The sequence below is a fragment of the Rousettus aegyptiacus genome, unplaced genomic scaffold (genome assembly GCF_014176215.1).
Source record: "Rousettus aegyptiacus isolate mRouAeg1 unplaced genomic scaffold, mRouAeg1.p scaffold_m13_p_5, whole genome shotgun sequence".
NCBI lineage: Eukaryota > Metazoa > Chordata > Mammalia > Chiroptera > Pteropodidae > Rousettus > Rousettus aegyptiacus.
The window spans coordinates 21830404-21856771 of record NW_023416308.1 but is presented as its reverse complement, the minus strand read 5'-3'; the positions used below and the strand labels follow the sequence as shown (position 1 = coordinate 21856771).

The 26368-nt window shown below is 42.2% G+C and overlaps 1 protein-coding gene across 1 annotated transcript in view; it reads left to right on the top strand.

Moving 5' to 3' along the window:
- The window catches only part of LOC107500141 (SV2 related protein), a 65045-nt gene that overhangs the window by 15395 nt on the left and 23282 nt on the right, over positions 1–26368 (top strand). The window contains exons 4-8 of the mRNA XM_036221186.1: positions 812–910; positions 4637–4708; positions 12685–12809; positions 23722–23785; positions 25697–25822. Of these exons, the coding sequence (XP_036077079.1) occupies positions 812–910; positions 4637–4708; positions 12685–12809; positions 23722–23785; positions 25697–25822 (486 nt within the window). The remainder of the gene's footprint in view (positions 1–811; positions 911–4636; positions 4709–12684; positions 12810–23721; positions 23786–25696; positions 25823–26368) is intronic.

The following is a 26368-nucleotide window of genomic DNA, read 5'->3' as shown; positions in this document are numbered from 1 at the left end:
TTTGGGGCTCAGGGCTACTTTGAAATTATGATGTCATCTGTGGAGCTCATCCTGGAAAAATATGCACAGATAAAAATTAGCCCTCTGCTTCAAGAGGCTCATGATCCCTTATTAGAAATCCCTCATCTACCCATAGCGAATAACTCATCTAGAACTTTAATACAACTGAAATTGATTTTTGTGAATGGTGTCCGATGATGACCTAACTAAATATTTTTCCAAATGGATCTTCGATTTCCCCACATCATTTTCCTCAATAATTTAAAGGCCACTTATATCTTTCATCACATTTCTGTGGCCACAGGGATCTGCTTCTAGATTCTCATTTCTGTCCCATCATAGTGTACATCTAGCGCCATAAAGGATGTTTAATTACTGGGGCTTCTTAGTATGTTTTAATACATTAAAAAAGTTGTACTTGTTAAATATGCTGATAATTCTACATGAACAATGACTTCTAAAGCAAAACAAACCAGTCTCTTACTGAGCTAAAGAGAAAAGATAATTGCTGCTCTACCTCTATAAAAATGTTTTTCTCAGATTTTCAAAATATGACGTTTTCCTACTTCATTCGAGGAGTGCCCTGTTTTTTTAAACATGGAAACACAGACACAGACACACACACAAGAATGTTTAATGTCTAATTGTCAGTTTCCACATGACACCTCATTGTTTTACTACTAGTATGTTGACGTGTGGTAGGGCACTCGGCAGGCAGTAGAAAAGGGGTTTTGTACATGCTTTCTCTGAGGTCACAGACTTGGCGAGGGGTCAGCATCCTGGCCTCATGATGTTTGCTTCCTCCCTGCAGATGGCCGATGCCATGGAAATGATGATCCTGAGCATCCTTGCGCCACAGCTGCACTGTGAGTGGCGGCTCCCCAGCTGGCAGGTTGCGTTGCTGACCTCGGTAGGCAGCCAGCAGCTCTCTCCCATTGTGTACAATTCTGGTCCGCTGGGGTGGTCTGTGGGGTATCCCCCTCCTCCTGCTGCTGCCAAAGGCTCAGCAGAAAAGAAGTAACCATGCATAGAAATACCATGACCTCAGCTCCCTCTACTTCTCTCCTTACTTCACATATCCTGGCTGGTTGGCAGCCAACTCTATTGCATGCTGGGGTTCAACTACCTGGAAGCCCTACACATCCTGCTCAATTGCTGGAAAGTTGGAACCCACCTGGGCACATCACTTAAACCTTATAAGCCTTACTCTTCCAAAAAGGAGATGCCAATACTGCCCGTGCAAGGATGATTTGAGGACTGGAAACGACAGTGCCTGACACATAGTAGATGATCAATAAACAGTAGGGAGCTACTGCTCCTTAGAATTAAGGCTTGATAAAGAGTGAGGCAGAACCCTCAATTTTTGTTAGGGGGAGTTCAGCAGTAACCTTCTAAAAGGGAGGGACTGCCAGGCTGGATAAGAGGATAATAATAACCATCTTTACAAAAGCTAATATTTATTGAGCATTTACTGTGCAAATGGCTTTGTAGACATTGTATATAACATATGCATAATGTACATTGTGCTCTTTAATCCTCACAACCCTATGAGGCAGGTACTATTATTAGCTGAGGAAAGTGAAGCATGGAGTTGTTAAATCACTCAGGAAAAGCCACACGGCTTAACTAGTGGCAGAGTAATTGCTAACTAGGAATGCTTCCCAGAGTGCTGTTTTTCTACGGACGACTGGTTGCCTTCAGCAACCAGGACTAGTCTGATACTAGCAATAAGGTCATGAAGCTCAGTGGGAGGAACATCATAAGTACATATACCTGCATACATGTGGCTTACTCACCTGCTAGATGTGTGACCTTGAGTGACATACTTTTTGGCTCTATTTCATCATCTGCAAAGTGGGAGTGATAACACCCGGTTTTCTGCAGATGGGCAACAAAATCCCTACAGTGCTTAGCACATAATGGGGGCGTGTAAATGATTTCTTTCTCATATTCCTCATTTTCACTGATACCTAGTAAAGAATAATCACAATTCTGTGTTTTTGCAATGCAGGGTCTTTTTGGTCTTTTGTCATTAGTTCATAACAACCACCGTTTATTGAGCACTTATCTTATGCCAGGCTCTGTGCATTACTTCTTTAACCCTCTCCACCCTATGAAAGAGGTGCTATTATTATATTACTCCCATTTCTGCAGGCAAAGAAACTAAGGCTCAGAGAGGGGTGATGACTGCCCAAGCTCAAATAACCCATAAGAGGCAGAGGCCAAATTGAAATCCAGGCCTGGCGGACTCAGAGTCCCTGCTGCCAGCCCTTGCCCTGGACTACTGGTATAAAGTTCGGACTCATGGGCTGTGAAGTTCTATGGCTAAGTTTTCTGTGGAAAAGTTAGAGCACTGCAGGAATTGCTTTCACTGCACAATGTACGTGAGGGTAAGATGGACCTGTCATTGCTGCCACAGGAAATACTATGTGAGATTACTGTAATTACTGTAATAGAACTACTGCTCTGCTATGCCTAAATTTCTCCCTTGGGGATGGGAGAATGGGGAAAATTTGCGTTTGGGAGGATGCTCAAGGATATCACTTAGCACATGACTAAGGCAACACTTCACCCCAAGACAGTAATCTTCAAACATTTTTGTTCTTGCTAATCTAAAAAAGAAGTGTGTAAGAACTATGCAGCCCCCAGGACTATCACAAGTTTTTAAATTGAGATTAAAATTTTAAAAAGTATAGGTTGCAGATTATATAATCTCTGGTATATTGAAATATTAAAAATTTAAATAAAATTATCATATCATTTTTTAAAATGTTTCCAACAGAATTGAAATGTTTACCTGATAGCCACCATTATCCGTTTAAAAATAACATGAATAAGCTCTTCGAAAGAATTTGGAAGTTTTGCATTGTCTCGTTTTCTTCTTAAACTGGTATTTCCATTCCTTTTCTTCATATAACTTTATCCTAATGTAATGTTTTGCTATGCTTGAAAGTATTTCATTTGTCACACTATCATAATTTTTTGTGACAAAGTATATAAATTCTAAATTATTATTTTTAATTTTCTGAGATCATAAAGCTATAGTATTAAATTTTTTCTCCAGCATTGAGTTATCATAATTCTTAGTAACACACAATAGATCAAAACAGTAAGAGATAATTAATTTTGATATATAATTATTAAACATAAGTAAATTTTTATTTGGAATATACCCTTAATGAGTAGTATGGAGTGTTTCTCAATTACATCACATATTCTTGGTTGAATACTTATTGCTAAATTGAGACAGGCCTCAGCAGCAATTCTATTCCTATTTTTCACTTTTACTGAATGGATGTGACTACGAAGAGCATTGTTCACTCAAAAAAAAGTTTAGGAGGAACTGAAGTTTGTAATCACTCAATAAAGTAATGCCACTTGATTTTTTTTCAACAACTTCTAATTTATACGCCAAAGAGCCCACAACAGTCACTTATGAAACATTATTTTTAGTGATCAAATTTGCTGACTGCTCAATTTGGCTTTCCTTCATTTTGGTTAAAAAATAGAAAAGAATTGGAATCTGGATGAGTTGCAAAGGAATTTTTAACAGTGTCATTGCTGTCTGTTTTGAGGCATTCTGGAGGGTTTAACTTCAAAGCAATGCTATGTGAGGTGCCTGGTGAGACTGGGGGAGGGGCAGTTGAGAAAGGAAGAGTGGAACAATGACAGGTGAGCACTCTAACCTGTTTCCAGGAAAGAGTATGGAAGTTGAGGACCTGGAAATTAATTCCTTTAAAATTAGCCATGTTGGGTTTTCCCATGGCATTTATCTGTGGAGCCCTTAGGACTTGCCTGGAAGAATCCTTTTGGGGTCAGACTGCACTAGGCAGTGCCTTAACCGTTCTGGGACTCAGTTGCTTTATCTGCAGTTGGGAATAAAATAGTGCCTGTCATTGTAGGGATGCTGTGAGCATTAGGTAAGCCATGGGGACAGAGCATTCAGCGTGGTGTTGGCACTTGGTGAGGACCCAGGAAAGGCTGGAGCAGTGGTGAAAGCTCTAGTGATCCTGCCTGGATTTAAGACCTGCTCTATTCTCTCTTCTTGGAGATTCTGAGCAGGTTTCTTAATCCTTTTGAGCCTCAGGCTTCCCATCTATAAAATGGGTATGATTCAAACCTCATCCACTCTGTTCAAGGATTAACAATGTAACAATGACTTTGCCTGGCACAGAGTGAGTGCTCCATGAATGCTTTCACTTGCTAATAGCTTACAGCTCCCACCCCAACCTCCTGTTTCTTTTTTATACTCTCCAAACCCTACCTTGCAACCTGTGATATTTTCTTAGCAATAGGGCAAGACATTTCTTTGGTATGGAGAGAAATCAATAAAATGCTAGCTCTGCAGCCACACTGCCTGATTCCAGCCTCGGCTGTACCACTTACAGATGTGCAGCTTTACAGATGTGTGACCCCAGCCAAGTGTCCTCCCCTCTCTGAGTCTCATTTTCTTCATCTGTAAAATGGGGAGAATAGACCCCCATAGGATTGGTGTGAGGTTTAAAGAGTAACATGTAGCACACAGAATAGCATTTGCACCTTGCAATTACTGTGATGTTACAAGTTCAGTTTATTGTTCTCTTTCTCTGCGACTCTCCTTTACACTGTCTAACAGAAACTGTCTTTCCACCCACAGGTGGTCTTTGTTGGCATGATGTCCAGCTCCACCCTCTGGGGAAACATCTCAGACCAGTACGGCAGGAAAACAGTAAGGCGACCTCTTCTAAACACATGTCCCCTGGGTTATCTCCATGATGGTGGTAACGAGTAGCAAAATGTGTGATTCTTAGGCACTTGGGAGGCCTCTTTAGGAGCTAGGTTGTTGTGCAGTGAGAAGACTTCTCTGAGGCTGCTGTAGATTCGTGAAATCACACATTCCCAGTGGGGCCCAACCATGTGCATTTCACAGTGCAGAAGATGCCGTTGGTCCCCACCTGACTCCCTTGGCACTCACCATTTACACAAGGGTAGGGGCAGACAAAGGTTGGTAGAGAACGACACCAGCTTTCTTGCCGTAAAATGGATCATCTCTCAATCCTAGCAGGAATGAGCTCTGGCGCCGCCAGGAGAACCTGTTCATTAAATCACCCCGAATTTTCCGCTGTCCCCACCCCTTCCAGGTTACCACCTAAATAAACTATTTGCACTAGAATCCTTGTTTTAGGGTCTGCTTTTGGGGAAGCCCAGCCTAAGAGATGACATGAGATGGATTTGTAAACACGAGGGGAATTCACTGGTCTTGAATTGCATTGAGCTCTTGTTCTATTTGTTACACCACGGCTTTGATGGCCCCCTTTGTGTGTTATGCTGCTCTTGTTTTGCTGGCCTGCCTTTGGACTCCTTGATTCTTTCAGCATGTGAAACTACAGTCCGACAAATTATGAACTTGGGCCTTAGTGGAGAAAAAATCTTTATAGATCCAGATAAGATTTACTTAGTTATGTGACCTGCTCAGGAAAAAACGCCACTCCAGTCGTGTGCATTCCGAGCTATTGCGTTCCTTGACTGTTTTATTCTTCTCTTTTTGGACTCTCCTCATCAGCCTGCAGTTTCTCCAGAGGCAGGGGGGTGTAGTGGCTACAAACTTGGGCTCTGAAGTCATGTGGACCTGGATTCAAGCCTGACTCTGCCACTCCTGGCTGTGTGACCTTGGGCAATTGAATTGGCCTCTCTGAACATCAATTTCCTCACATGTGTAAAGAAGAAATAACAGAATCTACACTGGAGAGTTATTTGAGGTCACGAGTGTGAATCATTGTGCACAAGGCCTAACCACAGGACATATGTGAGCCAGTCTGGCAACAATATCATTTCTAACAAGTTCTCAGGTATCGCTGATGCTGTGAGTCCGGGGACTACGCTTTGACAATTAGTGGCTCAGACTAATAAAAATCTACTCCTAGAACTAGGAATGGGGTAGATATCTAAACCCACTTAGAATTCTGTTAAGATGGAAGAAGGGATATATGGATGCTGGGTGGTTAACAGGCAGGCCTGCTACAACTGGTATGCCACAGACTGAAAATAAAACGAGGTCCTGCATGGCAGGCTCAGTACCAAGCATGATACGTGCATTAGCCAACCCCCACAACAAGCAATGAGGAAGGTTCTGTTTTCACTCTGATTTTACAGAAGAGGAAACTGAGGCACAGGGAGTGAGCAACTTGCCCAAGGTCACACATTTTATATATCGCAGAGCCAATCTCACTCTTTCTCATTCTAGACCCTTGTCTTAACTATGATGCTAGTGGCTTGAATCTGTAGGTGCTCGATAAATAAAACGTGTTGACTCAGTGAGTAAATGAAAGTTTGAACAGTGCTGCACAGGAAGTAGACTCCAGCTACAGCTCCTCCTACTGGAACTGGACAGTAAACACGTGGGCTAGCAGACACCTGGGAGATACTGACAAATAAAACCTCTGAGAAGTGGCTTCTGGCTGGGCCAGAAGGGGAAGGGCTGGAAAACTAACTGCAACCATTGTAGCCAAGAGAATCTCGGTTGGATTACTCTGGCCTTCAGGTGGTAGTTTTCTAGACTCTGCCCCAATTTACTCTCCTACCCACTTCCTGTTTCTGGAGGGTGTGAGTCACTGCTATAGTGATTTTCTGGCTGGAAGAAAGACCAGAGTGAGAGCTAGAAAGAGGAAGGAAAGGAGGGAGGGAGGAAAGAAGGAAGGAAGGAAAGAAGGAAGAAAGGAAAGAAGAAAGAAGAAAGGGAAAAGAAAAATTTCTTAAAATAAAATCGAGTCTTTTCTATGGTGGAGCTGAGCACCAGTTAAATAGACTGTAAACCTGTGGCTGTCTGAGGCTGGACCTAACATAAATCTTCAGGTCTATAAAATAATGGAAGGAAAATGTTCTTTTAACGTCTTAATGTGGCTTCTTTCTAAGCAGACTGGGCATGGAGGTGGACGGCTCATTCCTCTGTCTCTGGCTAAAAACATTTTTTATTTACTTGTTCTTGAGGCAAACGTGCACACACACACACACACACACGTACACACACACATGCGCACGCGCACACACACACACACACGCAAATGCAGGAACTTGTAATGAGGAATTTTACTGTGTCCCAAATTCTGTTATCTAATTGCTGAATACTGAAGCCATGAGGAATCTAGGGATTAAGGAGAAAAAAATCCCTTAATTTGGGGCCTAAATCTGCCACTGGGTGACTAAAGTAAGTCACTACTCCATCTTGGACCTTGGTTTCCTTATTTATATTAAAGGAGGTTGGATTAGATAGTAGTTGATATTAATAATTACCATTTATTGAATTCACTAAACTAAAGGGCAAACGGGTTTTTGTCTCTTGGGTCTGTTCTAATCCTTCAGTAGAGGATGTCAGGAACATGGATTCAAGGAGTCAGAAGACTTTACTGATCAATCTTCCTTATTTACCCGAAAACTCCTGACTTCCCTTGGAAGAGTACATTTACCAAGGGCAGTGAGTCATATGGTGTTCCCAGGAGGTAGCCCTCTAGAATATAGAAGTCTTCGTGTTTATGATGGGCCTCAGGAGAAAGCCATAAGCTTGGATTTTAAAAAGATTCATAGATGGGTTTTTAGTAATGCCATTTACTGAATCTTATGACTTCTAAACACATTTTGGCAACTTCTAGAACAGTGGTTTTTGGGGGGAGGGAGATTTTGCTTCTCCCTCTCCCCACACACACTTAGCAATGTCTGCAGGTAATTTTGGTCGTTGCAACTGCGGGGAGGGGTGAGCAGAAGTCAGAGAGTCTGCTTGAAATCCCACAGGCCACAGGAGAGTCCCCACCACAAAGAATTACCAGGTCCAAAATGGGAATGGTGTTAGGTTGGGAAACCAGGTGTCGAGGGGGAATGCACAGACAGTGCCAAGTTGCTGTACTGTGAAGAGTTCGTTTTCCAACATCTTATTCCATCCCCCAGAACTCCTCAACCCTCATTTCAGTATTTGCCTGAGGGGCTCATTTGGACAAATGAAATATTGACATAGCATCATTGTGAGAAGCATGGGCTCTGAGGCCAAACTGCTCACATTCGAATCCCAGCTTCTTCACTTATAGGCTGCATGAGCTTGGGCAAGTTATTCAGCCTCTCTGTGCCTCAGTTTCCTCATCTGTAAATGGGATAATAATAATCTCCCATTGGACTGTTATGAGGCGTAAGTGGGTCCTTGTACAGAGAGCTCTTGGTTAAGAGGAAGCATTTCATCAATGTCCATTTTTATTCCTATTATTTGCCAAGCTCATGGTGCCAATACTGGCAAGGCCAGTGTTAAAATGCAGATGTGTCATCTCCAGAGTCCACATTTTCCCCCTGACTTTGTCTGCAGGAAGACATAACTGAATTATCCCCTAGAATTCAGTTGATCAGTAGGACATCCATCCATCTCAAAGAGATGAATCTTGGGGGGCTGCCTAGTGTGTCCCTCCAGCTCTCCTGACCAGCTAGGTAAATTCCAAAGCCCAGGTAAAGCTAGCGTGACTGGAGGCAGAGGAGAAGAGAGAAGGCACCCCCAGACTCCAGGGCCCCCTTGTCCCCTGCATGGCATCTGGCCCAACCTCAGGGAAGATGGATCAGGCTCTAATTATAAACCTTCCCCAGAACTCCTCCAGGAACAGCGGGCGAAGGGGCAGCTGGCGAGTTTTAGCAAGTGCTGAAAATTTCCTCTTAGCTCCTTGATCTGCCTCAGCCTGGCTGGGAGGTTTCTGTGAGGGCGTCCACTGCGTGACTTTGCAGGGAAATCATATATGCGGTTGGGACTGAGTGGGCCACTTTGATCCCTACAGATGTTGCTGCAGCCTGGAGGCTTATGGCGGCCAAGTAAATGAAGGGCAATTGTGGGTGTGTGGCTTTGAAGGGATGGAGATAAATGCATCCAAGTTCATATCCCAGTGACCCCTGCCGAGCGAGGTCATCTTGGGCAAGTTGCTTCACCTCTCTGAGCCTGTTCCTGCATCTGTGAAATAGGGTGCATAATAGTAGGGAGCCTTATAGGTCTGTTGGAAGGATTAAATAAGAAAACGTATGTAATACTTCAAACAGTATTTACTGCTGCATGGTTAGCCCGCGATTAATGGTTACTGCTATTGGTTAGGACACAAAGAAAAACAATGTCAGAATACAATTAGGTCACTAGTTCAATGGCTATAGGTCCATGTTACTTCTAAGGAGGAAAAGGAAGTGACTAGCAGGCACTATATTTTTTGAAGATTCAGATGTCCTTGACCTGTGACTATATCCTTTCTACTTGAGCATGATTGGAGAATACCAAGGTGATTTAGAGTCAGATATCCCTGCAGGTGACTGAGCCATGCTCACGATGAAACCATGAAATCGGTGTGCTCCTCTTGGGGATGGCAGGCCTGGTGCCTAAGACTTTCAGTTTCTTAGAGCAGGAGGTGGAAGCCTTTCCAGGCTTCAGGTTGCAAATGAATGAGCCACGGGCTGAATATGGCCCACACATGTGTTTTCTTTATCCATACAATGCTTCATAAGATTTTGAATCAGTTGCCTCCATTTCAAAAACGACAGATTTGCATAAAAATAGAGTTATGTGTTTTTAGGGGGCTATCTGGCAGCCTGGGAGCCACATTCTGAGATGGTAACTTTTGACCAGAGCTGAGTAAAAGCTGACAAGAGAGGGATAGTTGTCTTCCATTCATCCAGGCCCACCTGCTCTTGCTGCATTACACTGCATGGTGCATGTATGTTCTCTACTAGAGGTAATGAGGAGACATTAAATGCACTGGAGGAGGGAGCAGCTCATTCATGGTATAGCATTTGGGGGTGAAAATCCTGGCTCCAGTTTTGACTCTGTTGATCCTGTTTGACTCTGTTGAACGAATCATTCGACTACTTCAAACATCATTGTGCTGCTTTGTAAAGTGGAAAATGAAAATAACAGACTCTTTCCAAAGGTCATTATGAGGATCCAGCATAATGATGTGACAGTAATTAAAAATATGAATGAAAGTTCCATGAAGTCAGAGATTCTGATTGTCATGTTCCATGCTGAATTTCAGAACAAAGCCCAATGCCTAGCAAACAGCAAGCATTCAATATATGCAGTGTGAATGGATGAATGAATAATAGTACCTCAACACACAACAGATGCAACAAATGCTCAATACATGCATAGTGACCAAAGAGTGAATGCATGAATGATATATATATCAGTACTTATAGTGCTGGGCACACAGCAGATGTTCGATGCATGTATATTGAATGAATAATATGTATCCGTATTCTAGTGTCTGGCATACAGCAGGTACTCACAACATGGTTATTGTTGAATGAATAACTGAATGAGCAAGTTAATGAATGCGTAATGTCTATGTACCTATTTCTAGAGCTTGGTATACGGAGGATGCCCAATATAGAAATATGGAAGGGAGGGAGGGAGGAAGAAAAGAAAAGGGAAGGAAAAGGGAAGGGAAGGGAAGGGAAGGGAAGGGAAGGGAAGGGAAGGGAAGGGAAGGGAAGGGAAGGGAAAGAGGGGCTAACAATCTAAAAGGTAGAACAGATGTTATTAGGTAGAATAACAAGTGTACTTAATGAGAAGCACAAAGACATTTCTGCAGTGTCCATGACCAGTGCTTAGCTAGGGCTTGCTGGCAGTGCCCATGCCTTTGCAATAGTCATGACAGTACTTACACGTGGTTTCTGAGTCCTCATTTTCTGGGCAGCTGGAAAGCCCCGGCATCAGCAGGCAAATTCAGAGCCAGCTGCAATCTGCTGTGACCCGACAGGACAGGGCAGTGTGCCTGTCTGTGCTGCCTGTCATGGGGGTCATTGGTGACCTCACTGGGATGATGTAACTCCCAGTCACCTGGGAGGGACAGTTAGCTCCCATGCCCCAGTCTGGGTGCCCTATTGTCTGCTGTCTACTCTTCTCCTGGTTTTCCTTTTTATCTTCTCTGCTGCTAATGATATCCTGTTTCTGATTCAAGACTCGTTGGGTTCCAGGGAAGAGAATCTCTACTGAGTTAGCTTAAGCCAAAGGAAAGTAATTAAAGTATATATGTGTTAGGTACCAATTTCATAGTGGTGTGTTTAAGGATGCAGAAATGTTGCTTTATTATTATTTCAATAGATTCAGGGCTTCCTACTTTAATAATTCTTGTCCTACCTGTTCTTTTATGTACACAGTATCTGTCTTTGTATCAACTTTTTTTTAAATGAAATTAATTTTCTTTGTAAAAGAAACTTTATAGAGTGTCTTAAATGGAAAATCAGTAACAATTGCCCTAAGGAAATATCTTCAAAATAAATACAGTGAAAATAAAACAATGTTATTAAATTCTGGCTGGTTATGGTTGCTCCACTGTTCTCCCTGCTAAAAAGAGATTACTAGGAGTTGAAAAGGGTGTTTAAGACAGACTAGCACCACTAGCACCGCTAGCATCCTTCCTTTTAGACATAATCGAAGATTGAAGGTCAAAATGAAAAAGAAATCACTTTCTTGCAAGATAATTCAAAGTTATTTAAAACATTCTCTCTACTATCTAAAACCATTTTCCAAAAGACCTAAAGTCACCTGGTAGACCTTTAATTTTCCTCTCTAGTCTTTTTAATTCAGTTTAAGATGTTAAGATTGTAAAGACTGTAAATTATATGCTTCACACTTTTCCGCTAAAGTGTCCCCAGTGGGGGCTGGAGTGTGAACTGAACCCCGGACCCGAGAGGAGTGCTTCAGAGAGAGACCTGTCCAGAATTTTCTCAATCTCTGAGGAATGTACACTATGGCAGGTAGTTCTCAATCTTGTCAAACATAATGTTCCCTTTATTTAAAAGAGTTATTAAAAAGTTTAATAATGTTTCTTAATTATACAGAAATAATTTCAAAGGTGAAATAGCCACTCACATAATTGAAATAATAAATCACCTATTGAGGGAGAAAATTTTTTAAATAATTAATAAAATAAGATGATTTTAACATGCAAATGTTCATGTACAACTCTGCCTAGATAATAAAAGGAATTAATATTTGCCCTTGATTATAAATAAGCTTGTATTTAACTGAATCTTGTTGGTGTTTTTTCTTCATATTTGACGTTTGGAATAAGATTCAGTTGAGCCTATTCACAGATATGCACCGAAGACCTGTCAGTGCAGGCAGAACCTGAAGTGTTCCCTCAGTGACTCAAACACCACATACAGCATTGCCATTGACAACACGGTTTTCTAAAATGATGAACAATTTTGTAAACTTCCAGATAAAACAGAGCACAGTCTTCCTTTGATTTACCCGCAAGTTGCCTTCCTAAAAAATTAAGTGTAGTATATTCAAACTATACCAAAAAAAATCCTGTTTATATGTACAATAAAGTGAAGGTCTAGATATAAATAATCATCAACAGAGTTTACAGCTGTGTGACTGCAAGGTGAGAAGTTCGACTCGAGATGGTGCAGGATGCAGGGCAAATCTTTATTGGGTTTCAACCATGGTGGGACATCTAATATCTCTGGGCCCTGACTATTAAATGCCAATCATTGGGACAATGGCCCACAGTTTTGCCACATACCCCCTAGGGGTTGGCACTACCCATATGGAAAAACCCTGGCTGGCATCCACTTGGCTGTGTGGGTTACCCTTTGACATGACCCTATTAGTGATGTTAAACATGTGTGGGGGCCATGTGACCTGGAGGTGCTGAGAAGCCCTGTGACTTGGTGTCTCCTTCTCTGCAGGGGCTGAAGGTCAGCGTGCTCTGGACTCTGTACTATGGCATTCTTAGTGCTTTCGCACCTGTGTACAGCTGGATCCTGGTGCTCCGGGGCCTCGTGGGCTTCGGGATCGGAGGGGTCCCCCAGTCGTAAGTAAATACCCAGCTCTGGCCTTCCAGCCAGGCAGCCAGTCAACAATATTCATGGCCTTGAGGGATGTAAAGATGGCTACGCCAGGGCCTCTGGTATCAGGAGCTATGATGTAACCAGAGAATAGTATCATTATCAGAACTGTAATGAGTAACAACAACAAAATCGATACAATAGCTGGCAGATCATGAATGTGAAATAATAATAAAAATAATAGATTTAGCACAGATTGGACATTTCTCTTTAACATATCACGGCAGATCCAAGAATTATTGCCATCTTCATTTTACAGTTGAGGAAACTGAGACTCCATGGGTGAAATCGTTTGCTCAGGTCACGCAGTGTACAGGTGGAGCTAAGAACCCCAGTTTATCTGCCTACGACATCCGTGCTCATAGTATGTATGCTGCCTCTCACTCCCTTCTAATGTAAGCACGAAGCAGGGCATGGGGCTAATGATTTGTGATTGGGTGCTGTTTTGTGGTTGCCACTGGCGAGGTGCTGAGAGTACTCAGAGTTGTAGGAAGAAGTCACTCTCTCCTGGGAGTTTGGGGAATTCTAAAGCAGAGATTGGCAGATGATGGCATGCAGGCTGAATCCAATGTGCTGATTGGTTTTTAAACAAAGTTTTATTGGAACACAGCCACACTCATTCATTTACATATTACATTATGCCTATTTTCATGCTGTAGCAACAGAGTCGTCACAGCAGAGACTCTGCATCTTGCAAACCCTGAAATATTTCCTATCTGGCCCAAAGTGTTGGCCCCACTCTAAATGATGATGATAGCCAATATTCTGAGTTTATTAATAGACAGGTACTATTCTAAACAGTTTATCCAGATTATCTCATTTAAGCCCCCCAAATTCCCTATCGAATAAATTCTATGATTAATCCCATTGTACATATAAAGAAACCTAGGCACAGAGACATAAGTAACTTGCCCCAGGAGACATAATGAAGAAGAGGCAGAGCCAGAATCTGAACTCAGGCCCTCCAACTCCAGATGCCTGTTTTCTAACCATTGAATTTTACTTCCCTGCTATTAAGAATGTAAAGGATCTGGAAAGACTCAGAAGGGGGATTAGGAAGATATAAACTATTTCCTAGGAAGGAAAATGCATGAAAAGAGAAAGCCATAGCTGAATCTGAGGAAGGCTAACTTCCCAGTTTAGTTAGCTTGTTGGGGTGATATATGTGAGAATTGAAAGCTGAGGTCAGACAGATAGACCAGGGCACGCTCGTTAAAGCCTTGAATGCCAGCCCAAAGGGATTGTCTACAGGTAGTGAGGAGCCACTGAGAGTTCATGAACAGAGGAGGTGCCTCAGAAGTGTTAATTGGCAGTGGTTGGTAGGATGGGTTGGAGGTAAGGAATACTACTGCAGTAATTTAGGGAAATTTTGTCACGAGGATCAGGTCATTCCCTTCTAGTTTATTTATTCATTCAACCAATATTTCTTGAGCACCTACTATGGCACAGACCTGTGCTAGGTGCTGGGAATACAGCGGTGAGCAAAACAGACATGGTTCCTGATACAGGTTGGTATCCTGGGAAACAGACCCTGCGATAAAGATTTGTGTGCAAGTAATTATCGGGATAAACATCTGTAAACAGAGTGAGAAAAGCATGAATGGGCAGAGGAAGAAATTGGGTTGCAATGTGATAGCAACAGAAGCCTCAGCTGATTCTGTAGAGGTTCAGAAGCTGGGATGGACCTTTAGAGTTGTTCCAAATTGAGGCATGGAGGCTGGAAATTTGAGCCTCACATCAGCCACATTGGATATGGGCTGCCCTCAAAGAGGGAGCTCTTAGCAGGCAATACTCCTGATCATTCCAGAAGGACTGTGTGCCTCAGTCCTAAAGGTTGATTCCAGGTTGTATATCACAGCATCCATTACAGTTCATCCCTGGCACTTCTTGGAGGCACTTGCTTCATATTATATATTCACCTCATCTGGGAATAGCTCCTTCAGGATTCTGGTTGGTCTTTTTCCTGAAAAGACTTGTAAGAGGATGGTTAGTGAGATAAACTATGGCCCCTGCTAGTGCTTCTAGCTACATGCCTATAACCAGTGCCTAGTATCTCCTTCCTGTTACCCATCCTAGATTCCCCTCACCTTTGACTAGCACTTCTACTGCTCTGCCTCATACTTTACCTGGTGGTGTGACTCAGATCTCATGCCCGAGGTCCCTGTTCACCATGCTCTTCTCAGGCCATAGCCGCTGCTTGTCCATTTAACACCAAAATTGGATGGTCTGCCATCTGGGTACCTTATTAGGTAGCCCCAATACCTCCTGATATTTAGGATCAATTCCTCAGACAAAATGCTGACTCTTTTTCTGCCTGCTTATTTTGTGGGACAAAGAACCCAAAGTCAGCAGGTGGCAGCTGTTGCTTAAAGTCTAATGGGAATCTTACTATGTCCTCTGGTAGAAGCATGTCATCTCTGGGAGCCAGGACCTCTAGACCCACAGAGCCTAGAAGTTGCAAGATTGGTGAAGTATAAATTCCCCCAACTGGGTCTTTGGGAATAATGGTAATGAAAGCCACCCCTACTTCAACACTTTGATTTCTAGAACCATGTATTCTTTCTATATAGTACCACATAATGGTCATTGGTTGAACGGTGTACTGTGTCCTGGAAACAGTGCCATCTCCAAGCTGATGCCTCCATGGCACCTTCAAAAGGCTGGTCCATCACTCTCTCAAGCCAGCAGCTTCAGGGTGGCAAATTTGATAGGACCAGTATATTCCATGGTCGTATACACACTGCTGCATCTTCTTTGTTATAAATTGGCTCCCTTGGTCTAGTGCATTGTTATCAGGGACCATGTGTCAATGGGCCAAATACTTTGAAAGCCCTCAGATAATGGTGCTGGTTGAGACCCTACGGGCAGGAAAGGAAAAGTAATACCCAGAGTATGTGCCAGTTCTGATCAGGATGAATCATTGCTCCTTCTGAAATGGAAGGAGTCCAATGTAAATAGCTTGCAACCAAGTGACGTGGATGGTTCTGTCCTGGGAACTCCTTGTTGATCTCTGTTGCTAGAAGTTTGGCCTTGGTGGGTGAGGTTCTGGGCATTGCAGTCTCTCCCTCTCAGGGATAATGGTTTGGTGATTGACTTCTTGAGCCTGTTGAGTGTCACTACTGGGAAGAGGTGATTTAGAAGAGTAATGCTAATGCTGAGGTAGTGTGGCTAGACCATTGGATCTGAAACCAGATTATCCGGTTTCGAACCCCGACTCTGTCACATAATAGCTGTGAGACCTTAGGCAAGTCACTAAACCTTTCTACATCTCAGTTTCTCCATCTTTAAAATGAGGGTGTGATCAGTTAGAATATGAAATGACGATACATAAAAAGTGCCCAGGACAGTGCCTTGATAAAGGTTAGCATACATCTGGTCTGTTGAAGGCTTTGGTAAGGAACTCAAGTGTCAGCCTGATGGACGATGGACATAGTGTATAATTGTAGACTGAACACGCAAAGAGTTAACACAGGATCAAATCCCCAGACTCTTCCTGCCACTTGACTGGAGGAACAGTGAGTAGCTCTTAGTTCTCCTCAGTCTTTCCCTTCCTTCTCCATTATCGATCCCTGCCAGGCTCTACAGAGTAGGCATTTGACAAATCCTTCTGGATCTGGGATGAGCTTAAAAACCACTGTGGCTCGAAGCAGAGACCATTAAGCAAAGCCCATAAATCTGGGCTGGCAGGGGCTTGTGGCCTATTTGCTCTACTTCTGGCCCAACTCCAGGAATTCCTGCAGACACTAGCTACTGCTCCATTCATGAGCCATTCATTGACCAGGGGACAGTTGTCTCCTAGTGGCTGGAAGGAATATACTCACAGAAGTACACATTAAATTTCTTTCCCAGGGATGCTCAGGTAGTTGATAGCAAAGCCAGCCTTGAAACAGCCACCTAAATTTTCTTCCAATTTGTGGGAAGAGAAAAGAACTAAGTATTCAGAATGCTCACAGTGATTCTCGTTCACAATTGGTGGAATGAGAACCACTATTTTTTACTTCTTCCTCCACATTTTCTGAAAATGACATAAAAGGCATAAGAAATAGAATAGATCTTTAATTGTGCTGGAAAACAAGAAAAGATTGCCATCAGCAGACCAGAAAATTTGAGGAACTTCTGGAAGATTGAAAGCAGATAGGATTGCAATGGCAGAGTAGCTAGAAGAGAGAAAAACCACCTCCTAAAGTTGCAAAGGGAAGAGATCTTTGGGGAGAGAGGACAGGGAAGCCAGGAGAATGAAATAAGGGACACAGAGCGGCTAGGAGGGCCTTTACCCCTTATGTTTGTGTTGTGAGGGTTCTCAGCTTTCACACCTGCTCCCTACCCCCACACCCCAAATGTCATGCCTCCCCATTAAGGTGTTCATTTATTGAACACTACTATATCTTTCGATTTCTTTATTGAGCTATTACGACATTGCAGGCACCAAACCATGTGCTTTATACACATAACCATTTTAAAACTCACAAAACCTTAAGACATACATATTATTATCTCCATTTTACAGATAAGAAAACTAGGACTTTAAAATAGTAACAAGCCCAACATCACATAGCTAGTAAATTGCAGAGCTGAGATTTAAATGTCACTTGACTCTGCAAACGTATTCTCTTAATTACTCAATCTTATAGCTTTTTGTCCATGAGGTGAGCAAATGAAAACCACAGAATTACAGAAGAAATATTTTGCCACCCAAGAGAGCCGTTGGCTTCCCAGCACTTTCATTCCATCTATTTACATAAAAATAATTGTCTTAATTATGCAGTGTTCTTATCTGGTTATACAAATGGCTCCCCTAAGTTCATTATTTGGAAACATTTAGTTAAGATATTTTTATGTAATTAAATGTAACTAAGAGTTTCCTTTCATTTAAAATAGCTTTATCCAATTGCACCCCTCGCAAAACCAAATGAGCAAGATTTTGCTGTATAATTTTATATGCCTAACAATCAGAAGTCCTTATAACGTACTATGAATTTCTAGTATAAATTCAAATTATATTATTAAAATTTTAAAAATTGTTTTCTTTTGGTGTTATTGAGATATAATTAACATACATCACTGCACAAGTTTAAGGTGTACAGCATAATGACTTGACTTATATATCTTGCAAAATGATTACCTCAATGAGTTTAGATAACATCCATCATCTCATCCAAATTATATTATTAATGCGGAGCCCGTCCCTCTGCCCTGATCTGTGCTTTTCTATATCCTGCTTTTTTTCTCTCTCTTCTTTCTTCCTTCTCCCAAAATATGTTTTCACATTGGTTCTTAATTATAACAACAATAACATTAATAGTGATGATGATGATGATGATGATGATAGTGTTAACTAGGTACTTACCAAGTGCTAGGTATTATGCTAAGTGCTCTCTTCAGACCACTTCATCTAGTCCATTGAACAATCCTATTATCCCTATTTTACAGAGGAGAAAACTGAGGCTAAGTGACTTGATGGTTATTAAGTGGAATGTAGAGATTACCTTTCACTTTGTAACAAACCATCCCAAAACACCTGGCCTAAAGCAACAATATATTTAACTAACGATTTAACGGCTCAGCTGTTTGGTTGGTCTGGTCTTAGTGGGGCTTACTCACGTGTCTTCAGTCAATTGGTAAATTAGATGGGGGCTGGTTAGGCTAGTGAGGCCACAGCTCCTCTATGCTCCATAAGCCTCTCATCCTCCAGCTGGCTAGCCAAGGGACCTAGTCACATGGTACTTGGACAGGGGTCCCAGAGAGCAAGCAGAAGCCACAAAACCTCTTGAGACCCAAGTTTGGAACTGGCACAACATCACTTCTGCTACATTCTATTGATCAAAAGCAAGACAACAGGCTGAGATTCAAGGGATGGAGAAATAGATTCTGGGTGGAGTGAACTACAAAGTCACACTGCAAAAGAGCATAGATACAAGAAGGAAAATAAGGCAACTTGCACAAACCATCTACCACATGGAGAAACTGTGTTCAAATCCAGGTCTGTCTAATGCCGAGGCTCTTCCATTTGAACAAACCTTGGGAAGAGTTCTCAACTTACTTAGTCAAAAGGTCTTGGAAATTCATTAATATCCATTGGGTCTCTGATACTGATTTGGAGGTGATTCTGGGAATGTAGAATGAGTGCTTCTGAGAAGTTCTAGTCTCTTTAATTAAGGCAGGACAGAGAAATCACATTTAGGATATCAAATAATTCCATTTTCTGTCTATGAAGGAGCATTAAAAAGGAAGAGACTTTACTTCAAGCAAGGGATTAAATGTAACTTTATTTTTATCATTTCAAATACATTTTTGTTTTAGAAATTTTAAAGAATGTAAATAAGCATCGAAAAAATGAAAATCACCTCTAATTGCACCTACCGCCACACACACACACACACACACACACACACCACACACACACACACACACACCACACACACACACACACACACAACATATGTGGGCATCTGGGCACATCATTTCTTATTTCCAGTAGAGGGTGCTGTGTACTTCAGCAGAAATGACACCTAAGAGTCTTGGATAGAAACCTTGGTTAACTGGCATTGTACTTGTGTTTTAGCTTTTCTCAAAGATGCATACCGCCTGATCTACCTTGAAATCTACCTCAGAAGGTTCTTCAGATTGGTGTCTAAAATGAGCTTACTCATAAAGCTGTTCTTGGAACTGCTCTTTCCTCCAAAGACTAAGAAGAAATGCCAAATGGAGATCACAGGTCATTTCTTCCCAAGCATGTGATCCAAATGGCAAATCTCTAATTGCCAAAGCACTGTAAATGCAATTATTCGCAGGAGAGGTTTATTTATGCCAGTATTGGCTGCTTCTTGGCATTGCTAATTACATTGCTCATTCTTTTATCCTTTAGTGTGATTGTAATAATCACCATGCTTTGGATGAAGATCAAACAGCTCATTTTCATAATGAACTGCTATGAATAATGGCCAAGCGCGGGGCACAACCATTACAGGAAAGGATGTTTCTCGTGGCATAGGTTGCAAAAACAAGACATTGAAGACAATCTAAATATTAATCAACAGGTTTTCAGCTGTAAAAATGTTATGTGGTAGATCTACATATGTTAACATGAAAAAATTTCCAAACTGTCTTATTGGAAGCAGATCCTGACACAGATTCAAGAGCAAGGACAGTCAACCCTTGAACAGCACGGGGGTTAGGGGGACCCACTCCAGCGCAGCCAAAAATCTAAGTGTAAATTTTGGCTCCTCCAAAACTTAACTACAGTCAGCCCTTCATGTCCATAGATTTTGCATCCTCGGATTCAACCAACCATGGATGGAAAACAGTATCTTCTATTCATGAATGGGAAACTGCTACTGGGAATGTGAACATAGTTTTCCATCTCTGGTTGATTGAATCTGCGAATGTGAAACCCACGGATGGGAAGGGCTGAACTCTATGTGTAAGTGAACTCACCTGGTTCAAACCTGTGTTGTTCAAGGGTCAGCTGTAATAGTGTACTCTGGGAGACCACAGCATACATCTCCAAATTGTCCCATTCAAGAGACAAGTCGAAGGCTGTTCCTGGGAAGTTTACATTCTTTGACACTTCTGGTCTGCCACACAGGTTGGCAAAGCAACTTTTAGTGATCAGAGAAAGCACTCAGGGAAGAGTTGGTGCTGGCAACTGGAAGTTGGAGTGGCATGCCAGGAAGTAGTCAGAGTCAGGGTGTTGGTATGAGTGGAACAATGACAGTATGCTGCATGTGCTAAGAAAAGAAAGGAAGGGTGAGAGGAAGGGAGGAAGGAAGGATGGAAGAGAGAGAGGAAGGGGAAGGGAAGTAAAGAAAAAAGAAACATACTATGTTGCTGAAATGTATTTATTTACATAGAGAATAGCTGAAAGGTTGCAAAACAAATAGCTGGTAATAATGGCTTTGAGGGAGGGGAATAGAAGAATGCTTATGAGGAAGAGGAAGGACCATCATATACTCTGTATATTTATGTATTGCTACATTGTTTTACAATGAGATGCATTCATATGCACCTCTGTAACTTAAAAAAAAAAAAAAGGACTGCATGCTATAGGTTCATAATAAAAAGAAATCCTTGACATCTAAGGACAGAAATAGCTTTGCCCTTAGGATATGCTTTTTGCATGATTAGTAGTTTGGCTTTAATTTGGTGGGGGGAACTACACATACTTCTCAATTTATTGTTACTATTAATTTTAAAAAGTAATATAAGCGCATGTTTTGGAGACTAGAATAAAATTTCAAAGAAGTCACTAATGGTGATTGTTGTAATCTTTTGTAACCACAGTAATCTTGGTCCCTGTTTTCAGAGCTGAGTTAATGAAATTTCTAATGGTTTTTTTTGGAGAGATACTTATAGGAATATAAATTGAAACAACTTTTTTTTGTAAATTGCTTTGATATGTATATGTATATATGTATATATACATATATATATCAAAAGTCTTAAAAATAAGCACACCTTCTGACTTAAATTCTACTTATGGGATTCTCCTAAGGAAACCACATGAAGACAAAAATTTCATCCTAGAGATGTTTATTGAAGTATTGGTCACAATTGTGAAACTGTTGAAATAGGCAAATGATTGATGAGCTGTATAATATAGACAGAACTGGGTTAAAATTTGGCTCTTCCACTTATTAACTTACTAGCTGTGTGATCCTGGTCAACTAGCAACTTATCTGACATAGATAGATGTCGATATAAAGGTGGGGATTAAAAATATATGCACGTGTATAATAGTAATTATAATTACCTGCTCTTATTGACTTGCTATGCTTATTGAGTAGACAATCCAGGTAAAACATCTAGAACAATGTTGGGCATGTAGTAGGTCCTCAAGAAAAGCTATTATTCATTCATATGATAGAATATATGTCTGTAAGAGGTTTTAAAATAGCATGGAAATATTTATAAACTGAATAAAAAATAGTGTTCATAGTTCTTGAGTATGATTTCAGCTAGGAGATCAAGGGAGTGGGGGGCAGGGAGAGAGAACGAGAGAACCAGGGCAGAGAGGGAATAATAAAATAAACTGTGAGGTAAGACTAGATGACATTGACTTTTACTTCGTACTTTTCTCTGAATGGAGTACACATGAATTACGGAAGACTCAGCCTTTACTCTGATGCTCTTGAGAATTCTTTCTTTTCTGGACAGAGGTGCCTTATGTTATTACCCTAAGAAGGGCTTTTACGAGTGACAGAACTGTTTCTAAATCTCTATGGTATTAGTGAGGCCAATTTTTAAAGAGATAGACGCTCTGCAGGGCAAGGTGTAGGCTGGGGTCCATAGAAACAGACAGCCTGAGGCAGAGATTCTTGTACAAGGGATTTATTTAGAGAAAGCTCTCAGGAGGAGCCTGTGAAAGAGTGAACAATGCAAGAAAAGTGAAGGGAAGAAGTTAAGCAAGGATATGGTCTCAGGTGAAATTTGGACCCAGCCTGATCCCACAGGAAGTTCAGAAGTGTTCATTGTTCCTCAGGGTCTACCTTGAGGTAGGGAGTGTGGGTCTTTTGTACCTAACACCAGTCTGCAGCCTGCCCTCTGGAGAAGGGCTGTAGCTCCCAGGTACCTTTGTGGTAAGGCAGCTCCAATTGCTTAGGAGTAATCCTAAGAGAGGGTTGCAAGGATGAGCCATTAGCAGCAGCAGCTGGGATGTAGGTACACTGACCTAGTAAAGAGGTTTCAAGAGGTTGAGATAGGTCACCAGCACCACGTGCCTCAAAAGGGTTTATGGAAATTAGCTTCCTTCTACCCCCACCTCCCTTATGAGGAGCCAGGAGAATAACATGAGGCCACTGAATAGCTCAGATGCCTAGCTTAGGTGGGAGATGACAGGAAAGGTAAGGCCTCCTCTTCCTAGCAAAATGGAAGGCGACATGAAGGAGCTCTCTAGAAGTTTCCTTCTCTTCCCAGCGTGTCCAGTGGCTGAGGAAGTGAAAGGGAGGGGAAGGGAGTGTGGAGGTAGTGGATGGAGGAGGCTGCCAGTGCAGTAAAGACATTGGTTCAATTGAGTAAACAAGTAAATTGAGCAGATAAGTAAATATATTGAGGACAACGAGACCTGGTTTTCACAATGTTGCAGAAGGGAATTACCAACGTTGAGACCGGGAAGATTAAAAAGAACGTAACCTGCTGGTTGGACTAGAATTGAAAGTACCAGTATACACTCATTGTTTTTTTAAACACATATACACAGATAGATATGCGTAGAAACAGATATAGATGTATGGTGTGCATGTGGGGCAGATGGATGGGTGAATGGATTGATGGATGGATGGATGGATGGATGGATGGATAGATAGATAGATAGATAGGCAGACAGACAGATAGATAGAGCGAATGAGCTCTTAGCTGTGTCTACTGTGAGGGCTTAGAAGCGACACATCCCAATAGCAATGAGCACACCCCAATCTTGGTTTCTAAATACCATCCTTTGCCAAAAGAACTGTTGCAGAAAAGATCCAAAATCGGACCGCCGAGAAACCAAGCAACACTCGGAGAGTTGGAGAACTCAGGTTTATTATGCTGGCAGTCCCAGAGGAGCTAGCACTCTGAAGATCTGGGCCCAGAGATCAGTTGCAACATTCCTTATATAGACCCTTTTTGGTACAGGTTGCTCAATGGCAACAATTATTAAATTTGAGAATCATATAGGGAGTTATTTAAAAATGTAGATGCCAGAACACCACCCCTAAGAGTCTGTTTCTGTGGGTCTGGGGTTGGACCTGGGGATTTACATATAAAATTATATCCCAGGAAATTCTGATGTAAGTGGTCCCATAGCCCACACTCAGAGGAATGTTGACGGAGAAAAAAGCTGTAGCAATCTTCCCTCTCAGTCTTGACCTTAATCTCCTTTCTGTCTCTTTATTTTCCCAGGGTGACGCTGTATGCTGAATTCCTCCCCATGAAAGCCAGAGCTAAGTGTATTTTGCTGATTGAGGTAAGGAGGGTGGCTGGGTTTCTGGAGAATTCTCATTCGTTGGTAGGAGGTTCTCAGGTGTCTTGAGCCACATGGCAAAGAGAATAGTTAAAAAAAAAATAACAAACTTAGTATGCAAAGACTTAAATGGATCAGTTATATTGATTTTGACATGGTTGTCTTAAAATATATGTAAGTTCTTCAGTTGACAAGAAAATTCAATCTACTGTCTCTTTGAAAAATGCTGGCGGGTGGGTGGTATGTCTTTCTTGAACTGAAAATGGTTTTTACCTGAAAGTTGGTGCAGCTTGAGTGGACAAAAACTCCTCCCCTGCCATGTTATCACCTTCTACCCCTTTGTTTACCCAGATTCACCAGTGTCTTGTCTGAGATCTCTGTTGTTGGTCACCTCTGTGGTCTATAGTTTGCCTTAAAACTCTCGTGGTCCAGCCAGTCCCCCTCAAGCCCTGCTTCTACCAGGGTCCTGTTACCCATTTTCCAACTATGATCTGGAAGGTCTCAGGGCAAATACTTAGCTGCCCTCTCCTCCATGCAGTAGCAGAATGGTTTTATTTGTTTCTGCTGAACACTAATGTCCACAATTTTGAATGTGATGCCCCTCTGACCTCCCCAGTCTCCATGACCACATTGATGATACTGATCACATTGACCCCACAGCTCAACGTAACCATCCTGACTTCATCCAACCCCAACCAGTCAGGATGGTTGTCAGCTGGTTCACATAGGTATGGATGAACCAGTTGTATAAATACTGAAGTACATCTGCGACAGCTGACCGTGAGCCCTGACTACCCCTCAGCACCTGACACCCTGTCCTCTCTTAGAACTCCCTCTAGAACTCTTCATAATTCTCACCTAAAGCATTAACTCCTGACATAGTCATGGTGAGGAATGGGGGAATGTATGACCATTGTCCATTCTGATTGGTCAGTGCTGTATGGCGTCTATTATGATTGTTCAGTGCTATACCAGTAGTTAGACATTTTGACGATCATCCTGTTTGTCAGCACAGAAATGGACTGTGGCTTATTTAAGCAAAATAGGATTTAGGAAGGCTCTTGGGAGCTCCTAGAACTGTTGGCGTAGCTAAAGGACCAGTTTTGGAATGGACAATAGTTGTTGAGTCAGGGTGGCAGCAGAAAATAGCATATTCAAATTAAGATAATTTGAAGAGGGTTTTACAAAGGGACTTTTTATAAAGTCCTTGGAGGAGTGTTACCACCCCAGGCCTGGTGAGGCAAAGGGAGGGAATACTTAGCAGGAAGTGTGGGGAGTGAGTTGTATGGCGAGGGCTGTTGGAGGGCTGTTGGATGGGAGCTGGTGCTGTGACCTTCAGCTGAGGGATGCGGCCAACCCATGACCATTCTGCAGAGAGGAAGCCAGAGGAATAAACAACCCTCCCTCTCTGTGAGTGTCCTCGTTGGCTGCACCCAATGAGAAGTCAGAGGACAGGGAGCCTGTGTATGCAGTCTATCCAAAGAAGGATCAAGAGTGACTTGGAGAAGCAAACAGAAGATATTCAGCCCCACAGGGGGCAATGCTAATAAAGGATATTGAGGCACTGTCAGGCAGGGGAAATGGATATCAGTAGACAAAAACCAACATGTTCACTGTCATATTGGACTCATACAATATTGATCATATCGATCTCCTTAAGCAGAGCTGCCACATTGCACACTCCAGTGGGCACCATGCAGGTATTATATATTGTGGATGGTTCCCGCAGGAGATGGATAACATGCAGGCTCTGGCCGAACCATGTGAACCACAGGAAAAGTGGTGGCCATTCTGACCTTGTTGACCCCAAGAACCCCTTACCCACATGTGTTATGTTGTCTACAAAGACCTTGAAATTGCCCACTGTGTTGACCAATGCTGTCCCTATCACTGACCTCCTTTCTCTTGTGCCAGGTGTTCTGGGCCATTGGGACAGTGTTCGAGGTCATCCTGGCTGTGTTTGTGATGCCCAGCTTGGGCTGGCGTTGGCTGCTCATCCTCTCGGCTGTCCCGCTGCTCCTCTTTGCTGTCCTATGTTTTGTAGGTATCTTTAATAGATCTCAACCTTTGCTACGTGACATCCTGCTGTTCACTATATTTTGGTGGAGAGGGAGTAGAGGAGGCCATCAAAGCCACCTTTTAAGATTGCTTTTTTTTTTAAATCAGGAAATAAGACAGAGAAATAGGGCCTGGGGTATGTTCATTATGGGGTACTGGGTTTCCTCCAGACAGACACCATTGGGATGTTCTTTAGGAGGATAGCAGGAGATGGAGGATACCTTATCCCGATCCCTGCAAGGACTACACTTAAAGTAACTTGTATTGGAATAGTTGGGACTCTTAAGTTTTGAGCGTCAGAAACCCAATCCAAACTGGCTTGAGTAAAAGAGAAATAAACACATGACAGAGGATTAAGTAACTGACTTCAGGCATGGCTGGGTCTAGGGGCTTAAATGATCTCTCCATCTCAGCTCTGCATAAACTGCACGCCCCCCCCCCCAATGAGATCACCCTACATATGTATCATTTCATGTGTAGACTGCATGCGTGAAACACTTTATAGCCAGTGGGCCCCAAAATAAACCT